Raw genomic sequence first — 27,316 nt, 5'->3', positions numbered from 1 at the left:
AAAAAAGGGGCAAATTAGTTTATTTCCTTTTTGGTGCAGAATCAGTTTGTATAATGTTTTTCTGGCAGCAGGTGCACGAGGAGAAGCTGGTATTATGTAACCAGTCAGTCAGTAGCCAATAATACTCAATGGAAATTGAAATGACCCTGTTTAATACTGACACACACACATCTCCCATGTTTGCACTCTCTCACACTGTTTTCGGTTATTTAGGATGGCACGAGAGGAAGAAGGAACACACAGCCCACCTGAGTGAGGCTCCAAAAGTCTCCCACACACACTACAAAACACACACATACATGTATACACACACACACACACACACATGTATACACACACACATGTATACACACACACACACACACACATGTATACACACACACACACACACACATGTATACACATATACACATGTATACACACACACACATGTATACACACACTACAAAACACACACACACATGTATAAACACACGCACATGTATACACACACACACACACACACACACATGTATACACACATTTATACACACACACATGTATACACACACATGTATACACACACACACACATGTATAAACACACACACACACATGTATACACACACATGTATACACACACACATGTATACACACACACATGTATATACACACACACATGTATACACACACACATGTATACACACACACATGTATACACACATACACATGTATACACACACACACACACATGTATACACACACACACATGTATACACACACACATGTATATACACACACATGTATACACACACATGTATACCCACACACATGTATACACACACACACACACACACACACACATGTATACACACACATGTATACACACACACACACATGTATACACACACACATGTATACACATATACACATGTATACACACACACATGTATACACACATACACATGTATACACACACACATGTATACACACATACACATGTATACACACACACACACATGTATATACACACACACACACATGTATATACACACACATGTATACACACACATGTATACACACACACATGTATACACACACACACACACACACACACACATGTATACACACACACATGTATACACACACATGTATACACACACACACACACATGTATACACACACATGTATACACACACACACACACATGTATACACACACACACACACACACACACACACATGTATACACACACACACACACACACACACACATGTATACACACACACATGTATACACACACATGTATACACACACACACACACACATGTATACACACACACACACATGTATACACACACACACACACACACACACACACATGTGTATACACACACACAGATGTATACACACACACATGTATACACACACACACACACACACACACACACACACACAAATGTATACACACACACACACACACACATGGCCACAAATGGAGGATATGAAGGGGAGATCAGCGTGTCTTATGGAGCCATAGGAAGAACAACAGATCCCAGAGTCTCAGAAAGAACCACATCAAGAAGTTTGACTTTTGCTGCTCAGAGGCCGCAAGAGGAGAGGAGAGGAGATGTGAGGAGAGAGGAGAGGAGAGGAGGAGAGGAGAGGTGAGGAGAGAGGAGAGGTGAGGAGGGAAGAGAGAGGAGAGGAGAGGTGAGGAGAGAGGAGAGGAGAGGAGAGGAGGGAAGAGAGAGGAGAGGAGAGGTGAGGAGAGAGGAGAGGAGAGGAGGGAAGAGAGAGGAGAGAAGAGGAGAAGAGAGAGGAGAGGAGAGAGGAGAGGAGGGAAGAGGAGAGAGGAGAGGAGGGAAGAGAGAGGAGAGGAGAGGTGAGGAGAGAGGAGAGGTGAGGAGAGAGGAGAGGAGGGGAAGAGAGAGGAGAGGAGAGGTGAGGAGAGAGGAGAGGAGAGGAGAGGAGAGGAGGGAGAGGAGAGGAGAGGAGAGGAGAGGAAGGAACAGGAGAGATGAGGAGAGAAGAGGAGGGAAGAGAGAGGAGAGGAGAGGAGAGGTGAGGAGAGGAGAGAGAGGAGAGGAGAGGAGAGGAGAAGAGGGAAGAGAGAGGAGAGAAGAGGAGAGGAGAGGAGTGGAGAGGAGAGGAGAGGAGGGAAGAGAGGAGAGGAGAGGTGAGGAGAGAGGAGAGGAGAGGAGGGAAGAGGAGAGAGGAGAGGAGAGGATGGAAGAGAGAGGAGAGGAGGGAGGAAGAGAGGACAGGAGAGAGAGGAGAGGAGGGAAGAGAGAGGAGAGAAGAGGAGAGGAGAGGTGAGGAGAGAGGAGAGGAGAGGAGGGAAGAGAGAGGAGAGGAGGGCGGAAGAGAGGACAGGAGAGAGAGGAGAGGAGGGAAGAGAGAGGAAGGAATAGAGAGGAGAGGAGAGGAGGGGAGAGGAGAGAGGAGAGGAGGGAAGGAAGAGGAGAGGAGTTAGGAGAGGAGAGAAGAGGAGAGGTGAGGAGAGGAGAGGAGAGAAGAGGAGAGGTGAGGAGAGGAGAGGAGAGAGGAGAGGAGGGAAAAGAGAGGAGAGGAGGGAGGAAGAGAGGACAGGAGAGAGAGGAGAGGAGGTGGGAGGAAATGAGAAGAAAAAAGATGGAAGAGATTAGAGGAAAGGAAAGGAGACACAATTATTGTAAATGGAAAGATATGAGAAAAGGAGACGGAGAGAAAGAACAGGACATTGAATTAAAGAACAAGAGAAGAGAGGATAAGAGAAGGGAGGGAAGGAAGGAAAGGAAATTAGATTAAAGGCGTGCGTGCGTGCGTGCGTGCGTGCGTGCGTGCGTGCGTGCGTCTGTCTGTCTGTCTGTCTGTCTGTCTGTCTGTCTGTCTGTCTGTCTGTCTGTCTGTCTGTCTGTCTGTCTGTCTGTCTGTCTGTCTGTCTGTTTATCACTGCTCTCTGTTTTATTTCTACACCACACTTTGACCCCAGGTCTCTCTCTCTCTCACACCTCATGTTTCTGCTGAAAGATTGGCATCAGGAGGTCTGTGTGAGAAAAGCACAGAGTAAGGAGGGGGGGTGGAGGGGGGGAGTGGGGGGGGGGGGTAGGTAATGCACAACAATGAGAAACTCCCAGAAAGAAAACATGTCCGTGTCCATGGAGGGAAAGCTGTGTGAGCAGATTCAACACTCTGTCACCACATAATCCACTCACAGCTCCTCCAGACACTTCCTGCTCATTCTTCTTCTGTGGTGTAACATCACTGATAGACACACGTTTACTGTATTTAAGAACTATTTTGATATATGTGTACTCTAATTTAGTATTTCTACTTCGTACACAAGACTTTCGCCGCACTGGTAGAAACATATATTTTTACTTTTTTTTTTTTTAATGGTGTTTTATTTCCATTGAGATGTTTACATTTTGGAATGTTTATTTCTAGTCTTGTACAAAGCCATGTCTTTTTATGCTGCTGCAACGCAAACAATGCCCACATTGGGATCAATAAATGACTTCTTATCTTAGCAGCACATTTACATGTACATATAGTTCACCTTTATGTATACAGTATATGTAAAGTCCAGGGTGTTGTCTAAACTTGGAAACAGGGTCTCTGTGCCTTCTTACTCTCGCCGCGCGCCCTCATACCAAAATGTTGATTTTCCCCTTAAAATGTTAAAGGAAAGTAAAGGCAGGTTTATTTATACAGCACTTTTCTGTACGCCAAGTGCTTTACAAAACAAATTAAAATACTTTATAGGAGTAAATACAGTAAAAACACATATATAATGGCATTTTACAACAGGCATTACAAAGCAAAGATAATCAAATCATAAAAATAAACACCACAGGTATACAAAACGTGTTTAAAAGGCATACTCTAGTTCAAATATGAGCAGCTCAATTAGAAGCAGCGACAAAGAGATATGTTTTTAGTCTCGATTTAAAAATATTAAGCGTTTCTGCGGACGTGCATGATTTGGGTAGTTTGTTCCAGAGTGTCGGGGCATAACAGCTCTCCATGTTTTGTTGATACTCGTGGAACCGATAGCAGACCCGTCCCAGAGTAAAGCCTGAAAACTAAATTTATGTTTGTTCAAAAGTGGTATAATGACTCCAGAAATATGACTAGTGCTGATATCTGGTTGATATCCGGTTGTCATGCATAACAAAACACATATAAGCTGATATTTTAATGCAGTACTGAACATCTACATGTCTCTATATTGACAGAATATTAAAATGCTCTTACGTGTATAAAAACCGGATATTATAATTAATCTAATATTGTCTATATATCAAACTGTATAAGATAATACTGTGAAAAGCTCCATTCTGCATGTATACTTAGCTGATAATACTTGTGTACTTCAGTTGGTCATTGTGCAGAATGAGTACTTTTACTTTATGTACTTTAAGTATATTTTGATGCATACTTAAGGAACATCTTGAAATAAGGACTTTTACTTAAGATGGAGTATTTTAAGACCATAGTATTTGTACTTTTACTTAAGTGACATCTTGAAATAAGGACTTTTACTTTACTTTAAGACCATAGCATTTGTACTTTTACTTAAGTGACATCTTGAAATCAGGACTTTTACTTTACTTTAAGACCATAGCATTTGTACTTTTACTTAAGTGACAGATCTGAGCACTTCCTTCACTGCTGATAGACACCAGGCAGCGTGAATAAATGTTATTAAATGTTCTGGGTGTCAGACTCTCTGACAGAAGCTGTCAACACTCTCTAATAATCATCCGGTTCCTAAGAATAATTGTGAAATCTTTTTTTAAGAAGCAGCCAAGAAAAAGACAGTTGATCAGGAAGACTCAGTTTGACTGACGGGGCTGCTGGTTGGCTGCTGAGGACTTTGGGTTTCCTCCAGGTACTTTTACTCAGGTTATTCTACTCTTCTGCACACTCCTCACGAGTCGTGTTGTGTCTCTGCTCAGCGTGAACTCTGGGAAGTCCCTTGAACTCCGCCTCCCCCCACCTTCCCTCCCAGGAACACTAACAGAGAGGAGAGGAAGAGAGGCTGGGAAAAAGGAAGCAGAGAAAACAAAAGGCAGCGAAAGCAGCAGACAGACAACTCAAGGCAAGAGAGAGGAGAGCCGTCGTTCCTCTGGGTGTTCGCCAGCGTCATGCATGAGCACTGCACACAGACCTGATTTCTATATTTGAACATCAGATGTGTTTCCATCCTGGCTCTGCTCCAGGTAGTTTGCTAAAGTGTTCCTGTGTGATGCCGCCCATCACCTGTATCTTGATCATTGGGAAAACGGCCAGCATTCCCTGCACGGTATTTCCTAAAACAAGCCTGCTTATCTCTATGAGACTCTGACATCGTTACGCTGTCTCCTCATCGATGAACTCGTGAGTAAGAAAGGACATTTTATTAATGTTTTCTGTCCTACCGTTATGCAAAGACCTTAAAGTAAGTAACACGATCATTCTGTTCTTAGAGGTTATGTAAAGTAATGTAACCGACAGTGAAGCGTTACGGCCCGTCTACACTACAGGCATCGAAAAATGCTTTCAACGCTTCGCCCATTCACTTGAATGGGGTGACGTAGAAGATTTTTAATCTTCGCCGAACTGCATTGTGGGGAGCATGGCATGGCGTTGCAAGCATCACGCGCATCTATCGGCATCAACTTTTGATGCTCGATGCTTGGCATCAGCCAATCAAATCCCGTTTATGCAAATCGCGCCAGTGCAAGCGCAGCCAATCAAACCGCGTGCAACCTGGGAGAGCCAGACCGCAGTTCATTTCCTCATATTCCAAACGAGATATTACGGTAGCAAATCACCCGGTTCTTTACGACCAGAACTATTTACCGGGATACAAACCGGAGGAACCAGGCATGGAGGGAGGTGGCAGAGACAGTGGGTGAAACTGGTAGGTTTTCGCCTGTTTGGAGAGTTTATATCCAGTTTACTTCGTTTTAACATTGCTATTGCTTTGTATGTCGGGGGCGGGAGATTCATGTGATTGGTTGTTGGTCGCGTTGCTCGCAAAAAATCGGCAAGCTTCAGACACGCCCAGCTTCAAGATTTTTTGATTCCTGTAGTGTAGACGGGCCGTTACATAACTGCGTTACAGAGAAATGTTACATGCCACTTGTTAGACGCTTTTATCCAAAGTGACTTACTTACCATCCATACTGTGGACAATCCCCACAGGAGCAACTTGGGGTGAAGTGTCTCAGGGACACAACGACACGCTGACTGCAGTGGGGATTGAACCAGCGCTCCCCTGATCAGAAAATCAACACACTATCCCACTGAGCCACAGTCTCCAACAGTTACACTGGTATCCACACTTCCCTTTTACTCCACCGTGTGCCCCGGCTCTGATCAGGGGATCATCTCAGGGGGATCTGACTCCTCACCCCCTGCAGGAGACACCACTTAATACCAGCGCTGCCCATGAGGATGAAGATTCTCAGTATTTACTCAGCAAACAGCCACAGAGTAATGGTGTGAATGACCGCAGAGCTTCAGCCTCCGACCCCACAGCCACAGCTCAATACTGAACCCTGGGACCCAGAGAGTCAGTGTGTGTAATATCTTTCACAATGCCTGTTTAATATAGAAAATATGCTAAGTGACAGACTGTGTGACCTTATCCAAACTCATTTACCCTCGCATGTATGAAAGTAGGAATAAAAACAAAAAGCTCTAGTGTGGTCTGCTGAACTGTGGAGTGAGATTGATAACTCTAAAGAAAGCTCTTCACATTGTCTCTCTTCAAAAAGCACTTCAAATAACACTTGTTAAGCTATTATGTCCAAGGGTGAATACGCTGGATGAGTGTGAACTCCTACACAAGTTCACTTTCCTCTGAAATGCATGAGGGAAATGTGTTTGGGTTGAAACGCTTCAGAATAATATGTGATCGCTCTCAATTCCATATGTTTTAACAATATATTGTGGAAATACTTTTTTACACAATCTGCACAACGACTACTTTTACTGTCGCTACTTTCACTATATTTTGATGATCATACTTTTCTACTTTCACTTGAGGAACATTTTGAATGAAGGACTTTTACTCTAACAGAGTATTCTTACACTCTGGTACTTCTACTTTTACTCAAGTACAAGATCTGAGTACTTCTACTTTTACTGAAGTACAAGATCTGAGTACTTCGACTTTTACTCAAGAACAAGATCTGAGTACTTCTACTTTTACTCAAGAACAAGATCTGAGTACTTCTACTTTTACTCGTACAAGATCTGAGTACTTCTACTTTTACTGAGTACAAGATCTGTGTACTTCTACTTTTACTCAAGTACAAGATTTGAGTACTTCTACTTTTACTCGTACAAGATCTGAGTACTTCTACTTTTACTCAAGTACAAGATCTGAGTACTTATACTTTTACTCAAGTACAAGATCTGTGTACTTCTACTTTTACTCAAGTATAAGATCCGAGTACTTCTACTTTAACTCAAGTACATGATCTGAGTACTTCTACTTTTACTCAAGAACAAGATCTGAGTACTTCTACTTTTACTCAAGTATAATATCTGAGTACTTCTACTTTTACTCAAGTATAAGATCCGAGTACTTCTACTTTAACTCAAGTACATGATCTGAGTATTTCTACTTTTACTCAAGAACAAGATCTGAGTACTTCTCCTTTTACTCAAGTATAAGATCTGAGTACTTCTCCCACCTCTGCCTATCCCTTATTGGGGTGTCCCATTTCACATGTCTCCATTATGTCTCATGATTGTACGTGTATTTGTATTTAACTTGTGAATAAGTGAGGAATGAGGATGATGAGGATGATGACCCACACACACATCATTTAGTTGCTTCCTTACCTGAGATGGAGTGTGTGCAGCACCGCCAGACACCAGGGAACTCGGCACCGGCCTGTCGAACCTCTGCAGAAATCTCTCAGTGTTCCTGCAATAAGTACACACATTGCATCGTCATCGTCCAAGAGCCTGACACTGAGGTCTGAGGGAGGATTCCTTTCCTCCACAGACGCTCCGCACGGCCACAACCGAGTTGAGGAAGTTTGTTTGTCCCTCGCTGCTAAATCTCCTCATTGTTCCTGCAGGTTCACACATTGGTCTGCTGTCTCTGCTTTGTGTTGCTCTTGTAAGGATGCCAGCGATGCTCCTCGACAAGCCATTTCCTCCACAGACAACATGCTTATTGTTGAAAGTGGTCTGATGCACTTCTGGGGAATATGGCATGTGTGTAGACAAACTATCTAATTATTGTCACATCTAATATCAAATAGATCCCCTAATCACTTTAAAGGGCCCATGTCATGCTTTTCTGGTTATTACCCGTCCCCTTGTGTGTTATGAAGGTTTTTCTGCATGTAAACGGTCTGCAGAGTCAAAACCCTCAAAGTACACCCTGTAGCTCTAACACAGAGAATACCTCCCCAAAACGCCTCGTTGGAGATACGTCACTGTCCATTGTTACTTCCTGGGTATCGTGATGTAGGAATGGCCAGTAGCCGCGCCCAGAGCTATGACGCGATACGGTCATGCGTTACCCGGAACCAAATGGACCAATCCGTGGAGCCGTTACGTTACGTCCGCGGAGCCGTTACGTTAAGCCCCCGCTGATTGGTCCAAATTGACCAATCCACGGACTTCCTCACACACACACTCATTGCAGGCAGCTCTGCTGATCTCTCCTGCCTGGCTGCAGGCTGATAACAGACAGTTGGGATCGCGGCAAAATTCTCTCTGCAGACCCATTCTCTCTGCAGACCCATTCTCTCTGCAGACCCATTCTCACAGCGTCTATCAACCTTTTTCTTACTCAATATCAAGCCACACTTATTGTCTTTACTTCGGCTGAGACTTTGTGTGTGCTCAGGGTGAGTTTGGCTGTGTTTCGCTGTGTATCGCTAAACAAGGAAACCGCACCTCCACGGAGCTCAGTGCGATTCACAACGTCCCGACCAATCAGAGCACACTGTGCTCACAGGGAGGGTGGGGGCTGGAGCTACTGGAGCTACAACGAGCCGTTAAAGCAGGCCTATTCAAATGGCGGCCCGCGGCCCAGATGCGGCCCAGAACCAACTCCCGGGTGGCCCAGCCTCACGTGGCCAAATTCCTACACTAGTACAGACCATGAATGCAACACTCCGCGTTGCATAGAAACCTTTATAGTCTATGATATAAACCTATATAAGTATACAGTGATAGAAACCACCAAACCACAACGCTAGTGGTTCTAGTAATGGTGGTTCTCTATGATAGCAACTCTAAAACATGTCTCTCTCAACTCTGAAGCGTAAACAGAGAAAAAACGGTCATTGATCTTGTGGAGCAGATCCAAGTCAAGCTGGACCTTCCCGCGACTGACTTGAGCACGGGCCGGATGCTGCATTTTCCGACGCTCCACAAACACATCACATCTCCGTCACAAATCACGGATGTGATTACAGATTTCATTGCAAGGTTGAAAGAGAACTTTGCCGGTCGATTGGATGGACTTGCTCTGCCCACAGAGGTGATGATGGGCTTTGCCAGAGACCCCTTCACTGTTGCAATATAGGGGGACGTATCAACCAGAGCAAAGGAAGTGGTCCCCTGCATCGACAAGGGGAAATATACACTGGAACTTATTGACATGCAGTCATCCGTAACCATGACACAAGAGCAGCGCGCTAACGGGCCAGCTAAGTTTTGGAGTGACGTCAAAAAACCGCAGTTCCCTAACGTTCAGAAAGTAGCGATCTGTGTGCTCAGTATATTTGTATCAACATACATGTGAATCAAGCTTTTCACACATGAACTCAATACAAAGTAGCACTCGCTGCTCCCTGACTGACAGCACTCTTCACCAATGTCTTAGGATTGCATTGACATCCTATGAGCCAAAAATCACTGCTCTTGTTCAAAACAAAAAATGTCCCTTCTCCCATTGAGAAAGTCAGCGATGACAAATCACAAATGAGGTGATAGTCAGCACCTAGTTTACTATAGTAGACGTGTAGTGTAGTATTCATTCATATAGTTACCCGTATCCCTTGTTATGGGTTTGTGCACTGAAGGGTTTGACAGTTCTTTCTGTATTCATTTAAATGCACTTTGTAATGTGTCTGGGTCAAATGTGACCAAAACGTAGGATTTGTTTGTTATTACTTGAAAAGTGAAAAAATAGTATTGCTACAGTAGGCTATAGGCTACCTCTTTGTGTTGCATTGGAGCTCTTTAATTGTTTATTAATGCACTTTAGGACATTTATTAAGACTGCTATTACTGTATTCAGTAAATGCACTTTGTGATGTGCCTGGTTAAAAAAAAAATAACCTGAATATTTGACTTCTAAAGCAAATGTAATGCAACTGCACTTTTTTTTTGTATGCACTTTGAGAAGCCTCAGATTCTGTTAAATTAATGCTAGTTTGTTGCGTTTTTATGCACTTTTTGACGTACCTTTGTTAGATGAATAATTAATAAAAATAGCATGTTTTTCATCTCAGTAATATGTGTTGGTTTAAAATGTGTCATTACCCGCTTTCTACAGGCCGCTGAAAGTCTGGCCCAGCTGCATTTTGTAGTTACAAAATCTGGCCCAACTGAATGTGTAGTTGAATAGCCCTGCGTTAAAGGCAGAGAGTGAAATTCAGTGAATACACGTAGTTTACAGAGATGCCGTTTGAGAAACCAATGTGAGTTTGGAACATTGCACAATATACATCTATTCTAGTAGACCTCAACAATGGAATTATGATCAGTGGAAATGGCCATGACATGGGACCTTTAAAGGACGATTTCCACTGATGTCACACGCCAAGTCAAGTTCCTAGTAGCTAGAGTGCTACTAGGCTTTGATGTGGATATAGATATACATATATTGGGGTTCATAAAGACATGAAATGTACTCCCAGCAGGTTAACATTAGGTCTATTAGCAGGACATGTATTTAATCCGTTTTATTCCACATTGTATACCTGCTTAACATCAGCATGTTAGCAAGGCTGTACTTCACAGAACTGCTCCTAGCATGGCTTTAGACCAGGGGTGGGGAACCTCCGGCCCCCGGGCCGTATACGGCCCGCGAGACCATTTGGTACGGCCCTCGAGGTGATTTATAAACACACGCAAAAAAGAAAAAAATGAAAGAAATCTAGACCGCAAAAAAAATAAAACAAGCGAGTGCCTGTTTTTCCTGGCCAAGGTCAGGGTCCTTGAACACAACACGTAACGTGTCATCACGTGGTAATTATGTCTCGTCTGACAGAGGTGTAGTGCTGACGGAGAGCACCAGAACACCGCTCCGGCAATTCCAAAAATGGCAATAGCCTCCCCATAAGGAGCCGTCCACATGCCGCAGATGTTGCGTGGCTGTGTCTTTAGTTGAAAGCCCAGCGGCGATCTGTTCATCTGTCATACTGATCATACAGTCAATAACTTAGTTGTTATTAGCATCTGGTTAGCTAGCTATGCTAACGAATATAAGATGCTTTTTCTACAACCAGTGAGGTAAAGGCACATCTTTATATGATCAATATAGTTATTATAAAAAAATAAGAGAATAAAGTAAACTGGTATAAAATACTATATGACAGTAAAAAAAAGTTATTATTAATAAACAAGAATACAGTTTGAAAAAGGAGTGATTTGTAAAATATCCATAAAGAAAAATAAAACGGCTTACAGGTCTGTTTCATCTGGGTGTTGAGAGATGTATCCATAGATCTCCTAATGTTGCTCCCAAAGTGCACCAGAATGATGCTTTTAACTTCAACATTAAAAAAAAAATCTTCCCGGGGGAGCATGCCCCCCGGACCCCCGTAGAGGAGGTTAGGTCCTCCCCCACTTAAATCATGTTCACATGGATAGGAAACTAAATACATTTGCTTAAATCTTGTGTCCATATCTTTCTGTTTTGGTGGTCATGCCACACCGTGCACGTGCATGTCATGGTGAGATATCTGGATTAAGAGGTTGCTGTTTCTTTGCACAGCATGAAAGAAAGGCCAAATGAATGGGCTGTGATTTTAGTTTTTTTAAACAGAGGTCAATAATTTGTACGGCCCTTGGACGATGTTGAAAAAATTGAAATGGCCCTTGAGAGGGAAAAGGTTCCCCACCCCTGCTTTAGACATTGTCCAAACATTCACAATGACTGTATTGGGACCGCTGAGACGTCCATGAATTGTGTACATAGACATTGTAATAAAGATATCGCAACTATACGTATAAAGTGTTGCAGCTCATTTCAATTCTCCCCCTCATTTGCAGAGGAAGAGGGTAGAGATAATAGTTGTAATGTTTATATCATGACCTCATGTTTCATTTTTTGGTCTCTTTTTGACTTTACAACGGACATGCATGGGAGCTTTATGAACTGCCATCTCATCCTGTCAGTGCATCCCATAACCCATGAGTTTGAGCCTGCTCCTGGCCAAATGAAAACTTAAGAAAAGCCACTGTAGCAGCATTGGCTCATTAGTAGCCCTGATTTTTGCAAATGGTACGGTTTTGCCGAGAGCTTAATTTGCATCGAAAGTTGCCAATTCTGTGTATATTCCCTGATTTAATTATGTGTAAATACCACAAGAAACACAGAAACGCAGCTGTTTGCCTTTATGTCCTTTAGTTTGTTCCTTTCACAGGCTAAACAGTTTCTTTTACAATTAGAAAACAAGCAATAAAAGTGCTTTCCAGTGCAAACAGAGGTGAACCTCATGTCTGCATACTTCCTGTGATACTAAGAACTGATACGATCTGTTTTCCCTTTCTGCTGCCTGACAGCAAAATGCAACTATGATGATAATTATACTGTAGGTCAGCGGAGGATCAGACATCGGGCGCTTCCTTTGTGACGGTCTGCAGATTGTGTCATCTGATGCTACATCCTTTGCAGAGTGAGAGACAACAGAAAACAAGCGACACCGCAGTGTGACAGTGAGGTGAACCTGATCCTTCTGACCTGATGTGATCCGGTCTGTGCTGGTCCCTCCTCCTCTGATCCTCCTGCCGCCGCCTCTCTTCCAGATGCTCCGCCTGCAAAGCATCACAAAACATCTGTCACAAGGAGAGGTACAGAGATGGTAAAAGTACACACATCCTTTACTCCAGTAGAAGTACAGATACTCGTGTTTAAAAATACTCTGGTGAAAGTAGAAGTCCTGACTAAACGTCTTTACTCAAGTCAAAGTAAAGAGGCTTTGAAATGTACTTCAGTAAAAAGTACCCATAACTAGCAGCTGTTTTAAAGAGTACCTGACCTCCCTTTATATTAATAGAACAATAATGTCATTGTTAGCTAATGAATGTTTCCATGGTGACCAACGGCAACATGACAACGTTTTCATTGGTCCCTCTTCTTTAGAGAAGACCAGGAAATGATGGATACACGGATCGTGTTCAAATCAATAGGCACGCAATGACTCTAAATAATAATGATCACGCCACCAAACACACATTCAGACTAAAGGAACCAGCCTGTTTGGAAAATGAGAGAAGTAGAAAGTACAGGTATTTGAGTTCAACATGTGAGAAGTAGAAAGTACAGGTATTTGTATTCAACATGTAAGAAGTAGAAAGTACAGGTATTTGTATTCAACATGTAAGAAGTAGAAAGTACAGGTATTTGTATTCAACATGTAAGAAGTAGAAAGTACAGGTATTTGTATTCAACATGTGAGAAGTAGAAAGTACAGGTATTTGAGTTCAACATGTAAGAAGTAGAAAGTTCAGGTATTTGTATTCAACATGTAAGAAGTAGAAAGTACAGGTATTTGTGTTCAACATGTAAGAAGTAGAAAGTACAGGTATTTGTGTTCAACATGTAAGAAGTAGAAAGTTCAGGTATTTGAGTTCAACATGTAAGAAGTAGAAAGTACAGGTATTTGGGTTCAACATGTGAGAAGTAGAAAGTACAGGTATTTGTATTCAACATGTAAGAAGTAGAAAGTACAGGTATTTGTGTTCAACATGTAAGAAGTAGAAAGTACAGGTATTTGGGTTCAACATGTAAGAAGTAGAAAGTACAGGTATTTGTGTTCAACATGTAAGAAGTAGAAAGTACAGGTATTTGTGTTCAACATGTAAGAAGTAGAAAGTACAAGTATTTGGGTTCAACATGTAAGAAGTAGAAAGTACAGGTATTTGTGTTCAACATGTAAGAAGTAGAAAGTACAGGTATTTGGGTTCAACATGTAAGAAGTAGAAAGTACAGGTATTTGTGTTCAACATGTGAGAAGTAGAAAGTACAGGTATTTGAGTTCAACATGTAAGAAGTAGAAAGTACAGGTATTTGTGTTCAACATGTAAGAAGTAGAAAGTACAGGTATTTGTGTTCAACATGTAAGAAGTAGAAAGTACAGGTATTTGTGTTCAACATGTAAGAAGTAGAAAGTACAGGTATTTGTGTTCAACATGTAAAAAGTCAAAGTAAAAAGTCGTCAGGAAAGTAAGTAGTGGAGTAAAGTACTGATACCAGAAGAATGTACTTAGGTACAGTAACAAAGTATTTGTACTCCACTACTTCCCACCTCTGACCCACATTCATGTAAAACAACTTCTGCTTAGTCTACAGACGTGATATCGCTGAATAAAAACATGCCTCTGGGTCGTGAATCTGTCCTGACCCACTTTGGTTTTGGGGAGTTCGATACAGATGAATTATTAAGTGTTCAAACCACATAAAGTCAGCTCGTCCCTGCTACTGGACTCCTGCCTCGTTTTGAACAGTAAATAACAGTAAACCTGGTCGAGCTGCCAGAATCTCAAAATGAAAACATCAGTCAAAGAAACACATGTTGTCTTTAGCTGGCAAACACACGGCCCTTTCAGAGGACTGAGAGGGGTCTCCAAGTGTTTCAAGGACAATAGGATTGAGAAAATGGGATGTATCATCTTACAGAAATATCACATACACTTAAACTAAAAGGATGATTGCTAATCTTGTCGATGATGGAATTGGAAAACACCGCATATTTTGACATGCCTCAAAGTGACGTTCTATATACTTTATCCTGAAATTGATTGCTTTTATTACCTCCGCTAAGGAGTTGTTTGTTTGTCATCAGAATAAAAATACTGGCCTTGTTTTGAGTGGAAGGGTGAAGCTCGGGCCAAAGAGGAAACCCATAAAATGTTGGCGCGGTTGCACACATTATTTTTCACTTATGGAAAAGCCTTTGATGAGTTGTGCGCTCTCTCAGTGCCCTTCTACATGTGTATTGTTATGCTTGTTATCTAAAACATATCAGGTTACTTTTATATTCATAATATCATGAACTTTGAAGTCATGTTTTTCCTGTCAGACTGCAGCATGTCGCACACCAAGTTATGTGGATGTCAATATCTGTAATTACAGACCGGAGTACTGTATGTGTTCTGCTATAACCACTACAGTACACATATGAGTATTATTGGCCTTATTGGGTACTGATTGATTGATTGCATGATACCAGCTTCTCTGTTTGTGTCTGCAACTAGAAAACCCCCACATTATAAAAGGAGATAAACTCAATCACCCCCTTGCTTCATGTCATTTTGTTTAAATACGTTAAACTCTCTATTTGTGGGCGTGTGTCATAATAATAGTTTTTAACTATAATTTGCTTTTAAACATGTCAATGGAGTTTGCTGTTCTAAGATCGACTGTGAGTGAGTGAGCGTGTGTGTGTGTGAGAGTGAGAGTGAGAGTGAGAGTGAGAGTGAGAGTGAGTGAGTGAGTGAGTGAGTGAGTGAGTGAGTGAGTGAGTGAGTGAGTGTGTGTGTGTGTGTAAGGGAGGTCCCTATGAGGGGAATAATTAATTTTAGGGTGAAGACTTGGTTAGGGTTAGTATAAGTCTCCAGAAAATGCATGTAAGTCAATGTAATGTCCCCTGAAGTGGTGTGTGTGTGTGTGTCTCATTATATAATGACTGTCACCGAGTCATCATCTCTTCTCCGGAATCCATCGATCCGATTGGTTATTAGCAAATGATCAGAATACTACGGAGGGAAGATATTTTCGTTTGGATTACTGGTCTGGGGGAAGCTCGCGAGTGTGTGTGTGTGTGTGTGTGTGTGTGTGTTTGTGTGTGTGTGTGTGTGTGTGTGTGTGTGTGTGTGTGTGTGTGTGTGTGTGTGTGTGTGTGTGTGTGTGTGTGTGTGTGTGTGTGTGTGTGTGTGTGTGTGTGTGTGTGTGTGTGTGTGTGTGTGTGTGTGTGTTTAGTAGACTTTATACTATAAGCTTCAATGTGAGCCTCACTCAGGTGAGCTGTGTGTTCCTTCTTCCTCTCGTGCCATCCTAAATAACTTCTTCAATTTCAGCTCGAGTTCAATTCCCATTGAGTATTATCGGCTACCGACTGACTGATTACATGATTTCAGCTTCTCTTCTTGTGTCTGGTACCAGAGAGATCCCACATTATACAAACTGGTTCTGCACCAAACAGGACATACACTCAGTTGCCCTCTGTGGTCTTTGCTTCATTTAACTTTGTTTAAATATTTTGCATATTTTTGCAGCAATCCTCTTCAAAAGTTCCCTGTTTGCTTTTCTCAGCCTGTTGTTAGGCATCGTTGCTATGTGCATAATGGTTGCATGTATTTGCTTTGCTTTGTTTCCCTATTTGCCGTTTTGCCGTTTTAATTCCCACACACTTTAAATATATATTTATCCAAACACATTTAATCCATCGGAGCCCTCAAAAAGGCCGAGGGAAACTAACCCAAGTTGTGTTTACATTTGGTGTCATCCATCAAAATGCAGTGTGTGTATCCTGAGGTCTCACACATATGATGAGTCACCCTCATTGCTACCTCTGTGGTGCACTTTAGCAACGTTTCTTTCCCCAAAAAAAGGTATTGGGAAACTTAAAGGTGAGTGACTGAAAATCAGTGAGTGCATCCCGCATGACTTTAGAGAGACTTTTCACCTCTCTTTATAAACGTACATTTGAGTTAAATACTCATAAGGTAGTCAAAGTGTTTGGTCATCCTGAGTAGACAAGTCGAAAGGGAATTTTTGAGTTTATCTACAGTTAAGTTATTATTGGTCACAGCACCTCTTTCATTTCGAGTGAGTTTTTCTATTTCAGGATTCACCCATATTAAATGTTTTGTGTTTTCGATTGATTTTTTTTTCATTCTTACGTTATTTGGTGTTTCCGGTTTTCCCACTTTACATTTAGCCATACTCTTAAGTAGAACCTATTATTTTGTATTTAAACGTAATATTATTGCTGTCAACTAACCTAATACAGTTATGTGAAATGTGTTAGCTAATACATTTGATTAAAGTCAACTTTTCAGTGTTTTCGGGATCCGGGTGTTTCCGTTTTTTTTCCCACAAAGCAAAATAATAAAAAGAAATACTGTAATTGAATGTTCTGCTTATCCCTCTGTGATTTGCCGTCAGAGCTGTGGACATGCAACACAGTCTGTTTCAACCAAGTCAAAGTGTTTGTAGGAAATACAAAGAAAATGTGTGTATTGTGAGAAAGTCACAATATTTATTGAGTAACCATGGAATAATACGAAGAGCTGATTGTTTCAGAGTTGAAGTTCTGCTCACTCTGTATTTATAAGTATGTGATGAATAGAATATTAAATATTAGATATAGATTTTGAATATAAATGTAAAATGTACAGTGTGATTTTAAGTCCAGTTGTCCAAGAGAAGCTATGGTATGGTAGGAAGTACAAATACTTTGTTACTGCACCTGTACTTTCTACTTCTTACATGTTGAACACAAATACCTGTACTTTCTACTTCTTACATGTTGAACTCAAATACCTGTACTTTCTACTTCTTACATGTTGAACACAAATACCTGTACTTTCTACTTCTTACATGTTGAACTCAAATACCTGTACTTTCTACTTCTTACATGTTGAACACAAATACCTGTACTTTCTACTTCTTACATGTTGAACACAAATACCTGTACTTTCTACTTCTTACATGTTGAACACAAGTACCTGTACTTTCTACTTCTTACATGTTGAACACTAATACCTGTACTTTCTACTTCTCACACGTTGAACACTAATACCTGTACTTTCTACTTCTTACATGTTGAACACAAATACCTGTACTTTCTACTTCTTACATGTTGAACACAAATACCTGTACTTTCTACTTCTTACATTTTCCAAATGTGAGTATCTGTACTTCTACTTGAGTAAAGGACGTGTGTACTTTTGACAGCTCTGGTGTGGATTACCGGAACATTCCCATGGCTTCAAAGAGGTGGTGGTGCGACATGGAGAAGGTCTGCGGATCACCACCTTAGTCCTGAGTATTAATGAGCTTTCCACACAGCAGTCTAATAACCGCTGTATGTCACATTGAGGGCCAGGCGTGAGGTATGAGAAGTCTGAGAGGAGCTGACTTCGGTTTCAGAGGAAAGCATTCATCAGGTGCTTCTCAGGGTGTAATGTGAGGGGAGACACTCTGCTGACATCTAGAGGCCAGAAATGGTATTGCTTCTCACTGAGGGAAGACAAACTAGTGCCATGCAGTGGAAGAGTGACACAAGCTGACCTAAGAAGAATAAAAACCCATTGAAAGACAATAAATATTTTGTATTTCTGGTGTTTATGTTTGTCTTATGGTTGGGATTTGTGTATTTTCTATCTAGCGTTGTGTGTCTGGCAATTATACATTGCAATGTTCAAACACTTTAAATAATGTTTTCTACAAAGTAAGAAGAGGTACACTCCACAAAATGGCAATTATCGAATAAATAATATATCTTTTAGCAACTAAAATAGTTGTTGTTTACTTTGATGTATCAGCCTCTTATTTGCATGTATTAGCGGGCCTGGGAATTATCAAGCAATCACTTTCAGTTAAATAGAAAATATGTAATCAGATTACTACATTCCTATAACTTGGATTATAATGTTTGTGTGTTGTAAAGGATCAGCTGTTATCTCTTCTCTGTGGCTGTTCTGTAGGATAATACTTTACGTGTGAATCTATACTTCTACTGCCTGAACCTGCTTTATGGTTTTCACTTTCTTTGCTTCCTTTGTTCTGTTTTTAATTCAGCAGGTGAACCAAATAGTGTGTGTTTGAGCTTAACTGTGTGTGTTCAACTTTTTTCAGCTTTTTTAAGCAAATCTCTGATCCTAAATATCTTGGTTTCTTCTTTTCTAAGGTCACATTGTTCTGTTGTCTTACATCAGGGGTGTCAAACTCAAACACACAGTGGGCCAAAATTAAAAAATGGGTACTAGTGGAGGGCCGGACTGGTTCAATGTTTATTGCAGAACTTATTGAAATGAACTTGTTGCACATATTAAACCTGGAACTAACAAAGCTTCAATGATTGCCTTTAAAAACAACATTAAACATTAAATAATCAGTTGATTCATTTCTTATGGCTCTATCTGCAGCTTCTCCAGAGTCATTTCTTATGATTACATTTTCCCTCAGGCCAACAACAGCTTCAACAAAACTATTTCCCTCAAAGAGAAACCAAACATGCCCTGTTGTCGTGAGAGAGAAAGTGCAGAAGGAAACATCCATTAAACTCAGTGTGCTGCTCTGTGATGCTAGCTCAGATACTTGGCATCTCATCTTGGGGGCAAGGTCATCAATGTTTGGGCTCAGGCTCTGAGCGGAGGAGACCCTCAGGATGGAGTGAAGGTGCAATATACCGGAGGGCCAGATCTAATAGGAATTAGAAATTATCCTGTGGACCGAAATTAAATCCACCAAGGGCCTGATTTGGCCCCCGGGCCTCGAGTTTGACACATGTATCTTACATAATACACACATTTTTCTTTTCGCTTGATTTTATTGCATTGCATTTTCTATTGAGGTCATCCAATGGTAACGGAAAGTAATCAGGTTAAAAGTTTATCTATAGAGGGAAGGATTGTGGACTGCACTAAGCTTTAGATTATACAAATCCCAAATAAATAATAATGTATCTTTCTTTGAATTTTCAAAACAACATTATTTCAAAGAGCCTAATTCATTTCACTGCCAGCAAGAGTCTTAATGTTTAAGACAAACGACAGTCCGGGCGTACCCTCCTTCCTTTCCAATCATTTCACTTGAACAAAGCACAGTGTCTCAGTCTTTAAGAGCAGGCTCCTCACATTCAGCTTTGCTTTGAGATCATGTTTGAAATAACGCAGCTCAGGGGTGTCCAAACTACGGCCCGGGGGCCAAATGCGGCCCGCGGACCATTTTTAATCGGTCCTCACTCACCAAATTAAAAAAGTATAATGACTTAAGTATAATAAGGTGACAATAAGGGAAGGCGTGTGGCGCAGTGGATAGAGCGTTGGTGTTGGTATCAGGGTTCAGGTTCAAACCCCACTGCAGTCAGCATGTCGTTGTGTCCCTGAGACACTTCACCCCAAATTGCTCCTGTGGGGATTGTCCACAGTATTGAGTATTTAAGTTTGGATAAAAGCGTCTAACAAGTGACATGTAATAATAATAATAATAAACTTCTGCTTGTCTTACTTCTTAAATATATGTTCAAATATATTACACACTATTCACCTGTTAGTAGGTCAACGTATCAAGAATAATTAACCTACATTGGATTGACTTTTCCAACTTATAACAGAACTTATGAGGCAAAATATCTCTAGAGAGCGGCCCAGCCCTTCGTATATTTTTCTGTACGTGGGCCTCGGTGAAAAAAGTTTGGACACCCCTGTCCTTGAGCTTTGATAAGGATGAACGTTTGATAAGGATGAACGTATTTTAGTTTGCCAATCAAGTAGATTTTGTGTAATGTTTGTCATCGTACATGTTCCTCTGTGGCTGTTTACAAATGTTGATACTCAGCCTGTGATACACTTCCTCCAATCTAAGCACATTGAACTGGATTCCAGCAAAGGACTGAGATGTACTGTGTTTCTGCATCTGGCTGAAAGGTGGCTTTTTCCACCTCCTCTCAAATCAGAGCGTTCCTGATCTCTGGGGTTTGTCAAAAAGCACTCAGGAAACCTCTGTGCCGACTGAAATATAACCGATTAGATGGGGTTTAAATAACTCACCAAAGGGTGTTTAATATACTAAATCTGCTCAATGTTTGCTTTTCTCCATTTTCTAATGATTTGTTCTGAATTGGAATACAAGTTGATGGGGTGGCGAGGGATTTAAAGCAGTTTTGTAAGTCTTAATGAACTGAGCTTTTGCTTGAATGCCAAGTACTTATATGTGTCCCGCTCTATTGAAATCAGTGGGATGTTACAAACACCTCGTTTTGAAATATAAACGTGGATTCGTGTCAAGAACTCGTGTCAATTTGGGGTTTTTGGTTGATTTTCAACCAAGTCTTTGCAATATTCAGATGATAAAAACATTTTTGAAGCTAGTAAAGGCAGAATGACACCTTCACATCTTACTCTACTTAGCCACAACTGTGGTCCCAATGGGGGTGTTTCCAGGGGTAAATATCCCCTATGATATTACGCTTGGAGCCCCCTCTTTAAATAACTTTGGCTAATATATTTTTAAGAATGTACTTCAAGCTTTGAAGGCGTTTTCCTCGTAAACATGACTCAGGGGACGGCTTTATATCTGGAGAACAAAAGGATACCTCGAGCGTAGGACTTATGTGTATCGTTGGCATGTCAAGGGAGGCGTGTGGCGCAGTGGGTTAATGCGCTGAGCTTCAAATCAGAGGGTAGCAAGTTTGAGTCCCACTGCACTCAGCATGTCGTTGTGTCCCTGAGACACTTCACCCCAAATTGCTCCTGTGGGGATTGTCCACAGTATTGAGTATGTAAGTTGCTTTGGATAAAAGTGTCGAACAAGTAATGTATATACTAATGCTGTCAAAATTATCGCGTTAACGGCGGTAATTAATTTTTTGCGTTAATGCATTTAACGCATGTGCAGAATGGCCCGCCCCATACATCCCACCAGTGGCAGCGCCAGGGTATGGCTGGGGTACGCTACAGCCATACCAAGAAATGGCTTAGCCCCACCATGAAAAATGATGTTAAAGTAAGCAAAATAAATTCCGCCAACTCGTGGAGTAAATTGCACAGACAGCAGTTAGTAAGATTGATTTCAGTAGCCACTTGTCTGGAAATACCGAAGACTAGAAACGGTTTTGAAAACTTTTGGCACGTAGTGATCGTCTTCTCAATAGAACATCTTTGATAATGTCTTCTGGCCAATCAGAATCAAGATAACGGCGTGGTGTTGTTGCAGGAAGTCCCGACGGAGAGTACTTTTGCTGTAGTGCATCTCTATATACATCGATACAACATTAGGTGTTGATAGAAATCAACACGTAATGAAATAAGACCCCACGGTTTGATGATTGATAGGTGTGTGGGCTGTCTTTCATTTTGACTCACAGAACAATGTTATAATTAACATACTGTTTGTTAAATGGATATATCCGCCTTCTTTCATTTATCTTTCCATTCCCACAACAATATACATAAAGAAATGGCATATTTTGGACATAGTTCAAACGGTGATTAATCTGATTAATTAATTTTTAAGCTGTGATTAATCTGATTAAAAATATTAATCGTTTGACAGCCCTAGATTATACAGTTTTTATCCTGCCGTATTCTTTTGAACACTTGGTGGCGCTGATTAGACGCACACAGGTGTATACATGGGGGTATACAGTAAGTTACAGGAAACTACAGACGCAGCAGATGCTAACAGCTACAACCCAACAACTCACTGACAGAATGAAACCGTGTTATTGTACAACCTCTTCAAAAAACCTCGAACTAAAATGGATCCAACCACTGGAAATTCATCCTTTGTTCTATGATCCCTTTCCCCATTCACCCGTGTATTAATTGAACTTGCAAAGGGGACATTGGGGCATGTTAAGACCAGCTACGAATCCCCTCTTTCCAACAGTGTATGGAACTAAAATTAGTTTAATAATAATAATATATTTAATTGTTATAGCGCTTTCCCCAGTGCTCAAAGACGCGTTAAATGTCAATATGACCGGTTTGGATCGAGCACATCACACATGACCTTTTTTAAGGTAATGTTCACGGTTGTGTTTGTTTGTCAGCAGGAATTCAGAGAAACTAACAACCTTATTTTCATGAAACTGAGTAGAAAGGTGTTGCATTGGCCAAGGAAGAAGCCGTTTCATTTTTAGAGTAAACACGAAACATTGACGGCTTACTGTTAGAAACGACCTCTGTGGGGACCAGCGCTCTCCAAATGCCCCTCTACGTATTGATGATTAAATGTTGTTCTCACCCTCTCCCGCTGTTTATCTTTCATCTTCTGGTTCTCCTCGTCCTCCTCTTGCCTCTTCTTCTTGTCCGCCTCCTGCTGTTTCAGCTTCAAAGACACATATTTCGTATTTATTGAGCTGACGAAACAAAGACCTACAATAAGTGCATTCAACAACAGCTAGAATCCTGCAGGTACATCAATTCAATTAAGCCATGAATATTATTTGTGATTCAACCAAGGAACATCTTTCCTTTCCTCTCAGCCATATGTTAATACATTGCATGCTTGTGTTTTTAACAGAATACATATGATTGTAATCACTCTTAACCCTTAGATGCACGAGTGGCTGGTGTTTTTATGCCATTTTTTGTCAAGAAAAATCACTTGAATAATATTTAGTATTATATTTTGGTTCATACTAGAAATATTTTTTATTTTACTTTTCACTATTTATCATTTTAGATTTTTTTTTTACATTTTGAAAAAAACGTTTTGAACATATTGTCCCAAAGATCTTTGCTATTCTGAGACCCTCACAGTATTCCAGTCCCTTTTCAAAACTCATCTCTTGTCCTCTTGCCTACTCATAGCCCACCCCCCATCAATCCATGCCGGTTGATCAAGTTTGATAGTCCTATACCCCCGACCCTAACCTTCCCTTATATTGTAAAGCCATTTTAAGTCCTTGAAAAGCCCTATACAAATATAACGTATTATTATTATTATGATTATACTGACAGGTATCAGATCTTGCTGTGTGAAATAATCTTCCTGAGAGGTGTCACTTGCGATGTAGTCTGTGTGCTCCACAGTGAATGTATTCCTGACAGCAACAGGTGATAAGAATCAAAGGATCCCATAGGAAATGCATGCGGGTCATTTTTGACCCACTTATGGAAGCTTGGGGTAGAAATACAAAAACTACAATTTCTTAAAATTTAAATTTAAAATTTGAATGGCATGATATCCAAAACATGTTTTTTGACAAATAGCTGGAACATGAAATGATAAAAAAAATGTAATTTCAAAGATACTTCAAGAAAACCAGGTCCAAAAAGACCCACTTGTGCGTCTCAGGGTTAAGGGCGTGTGAATCGAGTGTATTCTGTGTTTATGACAGTAAACGTGTGAGGAAGTACCCTCTTCTGCAGTTTGGCGTGTTGTAATTCTAAATGCTGCTTCTCCCTGACTGCAGACAATGTCGCGTTCCCACCTTGATCAATTAAACAGGAAAGTACAGCATATCAGTAAGGAAGCAGGTGACTGAGCAGCACACGACACATAAGAATAATGTTGTGCAAAGAGCTGATTGGCATGGAGGGCACTTTTTTACCCAGCTTCTCTGAGACGGGCTGCACAGGTTTGGGCTTATTTTCCTCTTTCCACTTCTGAAGGTCCTCCAGTTCTTTCTGAGCCACTGCAGATAACACAGAGCTTTGTTACTTAGGAAATACATTTCAACATGTAGGAACATTATTCGGTGTTTGAAGGATGCAATGTCGGCATACTCATTTGAGTCTTGCTTCGTCGGGATTCATTGGGCGGGATCATCGTAAACCCAACTGAGCTGAGGATGGAGACAGAGAGAGAGTGTTAGTGGAACATTGGTCCTTCATGAAAACTCATATGTGTCTGCAGCTGTGAGCATAAACAAACGGTATACTTGGTTTATATTATTCGTCTCGAATCAGATTCGTCCAGGTATAACTTCATACTGTACTGATAGGCCAATAACTCGTACACGTGTTTTTGGTGTGTAAGAAGCACTAAATACAAGTGGAAAGTCTTTCAAAAGTAAACAAGTAGACAGGTCTCTGTTCCCATGATAAACCCAACTACCTTGGATTTCTAATGTGTCAAATGTAGTTGTATATATATTCAACTCCAATACATGACAGCTATAGTTACGGGTTTCATGAAAAGATGTAACATACACAAATGAATGCTTAGTACATACAATATTTGAATTAGAATACAAGATGGATCCAAACAACAACTTGTACATCAAAACCGTTAAAATGCTATTTCATGAAGACAATAAGTTATGGTTTTATGTGGTTTTATGTTTTTTGTTGTCGACCCTCCGCTTCGCGTCGGGCCGAACCACGCCCCTTAGCTGTGATATAATGAGCATATACCACGGCCTATCGTGAGCTATTGCTTAAATATATCACTGGTTGTTTTCAGTGTTGTTTTATTAAAACTTATGTATACAAGTACATTGAACATATGCTTAAATGTTAAGATATATAAGAACTTATAAATATTGTTAACCCTGGTAAAGACCTTTGTTCAAAACTGATTGTTGTTTTGGCTAAAAGATGATGAGTAAAATAAAGAATAGAAATGCTGCTTTCAAGAATGAGAAATAATAATACAAGTAGGATGCTGCCTTCAATTAAGACACAATAACTTGTTTATCTTGTAAACATTTTACTTTATGTTGCCTTCAGGTCATGTTGTATATTTCTGCTTTCCTAAAGTGGCCTTTTATTTTTCTATTAGCCCAAATAAATGAAATGATTCATGCATTTTATTTGCCGAGTACAAACTTTCCCGAACTTATTACACGTTGTTTTTTTTCGTGTTAAGAACTAAAATAGTACTATGTGTTCAACAGATACCGTTTGTTGTTGTGCTACATTAGATAAGCAGTTGCGTTTTCCGGGAAACAGTGAAGGCATTGTATCTCTCTCTAATCCAGTAAAACGAAACTGAAAGTTAGCAGCGGAAAACTCAACTAAAAATATGTTTTTACCATCCAGTCTATGTTTTTTACTAATCAAATATTACACCAACATAGTACATATTAACTAAACTAAATAACAAAAGTTAATATATGTTCCTTTGCACTTTTATTTTTAAATTACACCGCGTGTCAGGGACAAAAACATGGACTTCAAATTCGAAATACTGAGTAGGATTTTGATCATAACTCACTATTGAGGCTCCCGGTTGTTCGCAGGTGTGTTCCGGGCTTCAGGGTCCTCTCTTCCGGGGTCTACAGGTGTCTGATCAACCCCAGATGTTCCGGATGTTCCAGGTGTTCCAGGTGCGGTTCTCCCGGGGTTCCGCTGGTTCCTGTAGTCCCTCTGGTTCTGATAAGGATCCATGTCTGTCTCTCAGAACAGATGGTAAACAGGAACAGGGTCACTGAGATGCTGTTCTGTAGATTCAACTAACCTGTTATGTGTTTACTGCACATACAGCGGGGGGAGGGATTAATGGAACAGCGCCTTCTGCTGGAAGAACAGGGGGATGGAGGTGTTCATTTAAAGGCCCAGTCTGTCAATTTGTGGACAGAAATCATTTATGTTATACTTTTCATTTTGTATTTGTTATTATTATTACTACTATATATGTATGTGTATTTGTATTTCCCTTTTATTTGATGTGTCTCATTGTAATGACGCGACACCTCAGGCCATTATGATTATAATGTATTATTCTTATTCATTTTCTCTCTGTGCTTGCAGTTAAGTAATTGATATGTAAACTGAGATACATAGATATCTTGCTACATGAATAAAGTGAGATTATTGTCAACCATGGAGAGATGTATGCATACTTGCCAACCCTCCCGATTTCATTGCCCTCTCCCGGTTTCCTCCCGTGGGCATATTTCTCCCGATTTCTGACAAAATCAGATTTACTCAGGACTGTTTCCACTCGGACTTTAATACAGCTACACCATTGTTTGGTTTCCATGGTAACACGTCTCTTTAGTAGCGAGTGCAACTGAAAGTCTGACAGGGTGAGGCAGATAGTCACAGAAAACAGAACAATAATCGAGAACTACTCTACTCTCGGCTCACTCCTTTCCTGCCCACACATATGCTCCATCAAGGATGGTGCTACATGCTGCACTTAGAAGCATGTTAATGTTAATCTAACAGCTCCGGCGATAAACTAGCACCCCGCCCCCCATTTTGCATTTTGAAATGCTCCCGATTTCTGAGGTCTCAAGGTTGGCAGTATGGATGTATGTTATATGTGCAGTAACTATTCTGCACACATTGGTATGCGGGTGTTTGTTGTGTATGTATGTTATGTCTGAATGTTTACAAAAATGACAATAAAAAGGGTATTAAAAAAAAAAGAAATAATCTATATTCAAATCTAAAAATAAACATGTTTTTTTCCAACTCATCTCATTTTCTTATCTTAGGTTTTACCAGTTGTTGAGTTCCTGAGCTGATCACGTGAT

At 40.7% G+C, this 27,316-nt stretch overlaps 1 protein-coding gene across 1 annotated transcript in view; it reads right to left on the bottom strand.

The window, feature by feature from the left end:
• The window catches only part of epsti1 (epithelial stromal interaction 1), a 32,522-nt gene extending 6,191 nt beyond the window's left edge, over window positions 1-26,331 (bottom strand). Inside the window, exons 1-7 of the mRNA XM_079666225.1 lie at window positions 26,050-26,331; window positions 24,618-24,676; window positions 24,443-24,526; window positions 24,249-24,322; window positions 23,131-23,214; window positions 12,895-12,968; window positions 7,803-7,887 (exon numbers count right to left, since the gene is read on the bottom strand). Coding sequence (XP_079522351.1) covers window positions 7,803-7,887; window positions 12,895-12,968; window positions 23,131-23,214; window positions 24,249-24,322; window positions 24,443-24,526; window positions 24,618-24,676; window positions 26,050-26,222 — 633 coding nt within the window. The 5' untranslated portion in view covers window positions 26,223-26,331. The remainder of the gene's footprint in view (window positions 1-7,802; window positions 7,888-12,894; window positions 12,969-23,130; window positions 23,215-24,248; window positions 24,323-24,442; window positions 24,527-24,617; window positions 24,677-26,049) is intronic.
• Between the last annotated feature and the right edge of the window lie 985 nt (window positions 26,332-27,316).

Source organism: Notothenia rossii, assembly GCF_949606895.1.
Source record: "Notothenia rossii genome assembly, chromosome: 2".
Taxonomy (NCBI): domain Eukaryota; kingdom Metazoa; phylum Chordata; class Actinopteri; order Perciformes; family Nototheniidae; genus Notothenia; species Notothenia rossii.
The sequence above is the reverse complement of the archived record's forward strand: the minus strand, read 5'-3'. Positions and strand labels throughout refer to the sequence as shown.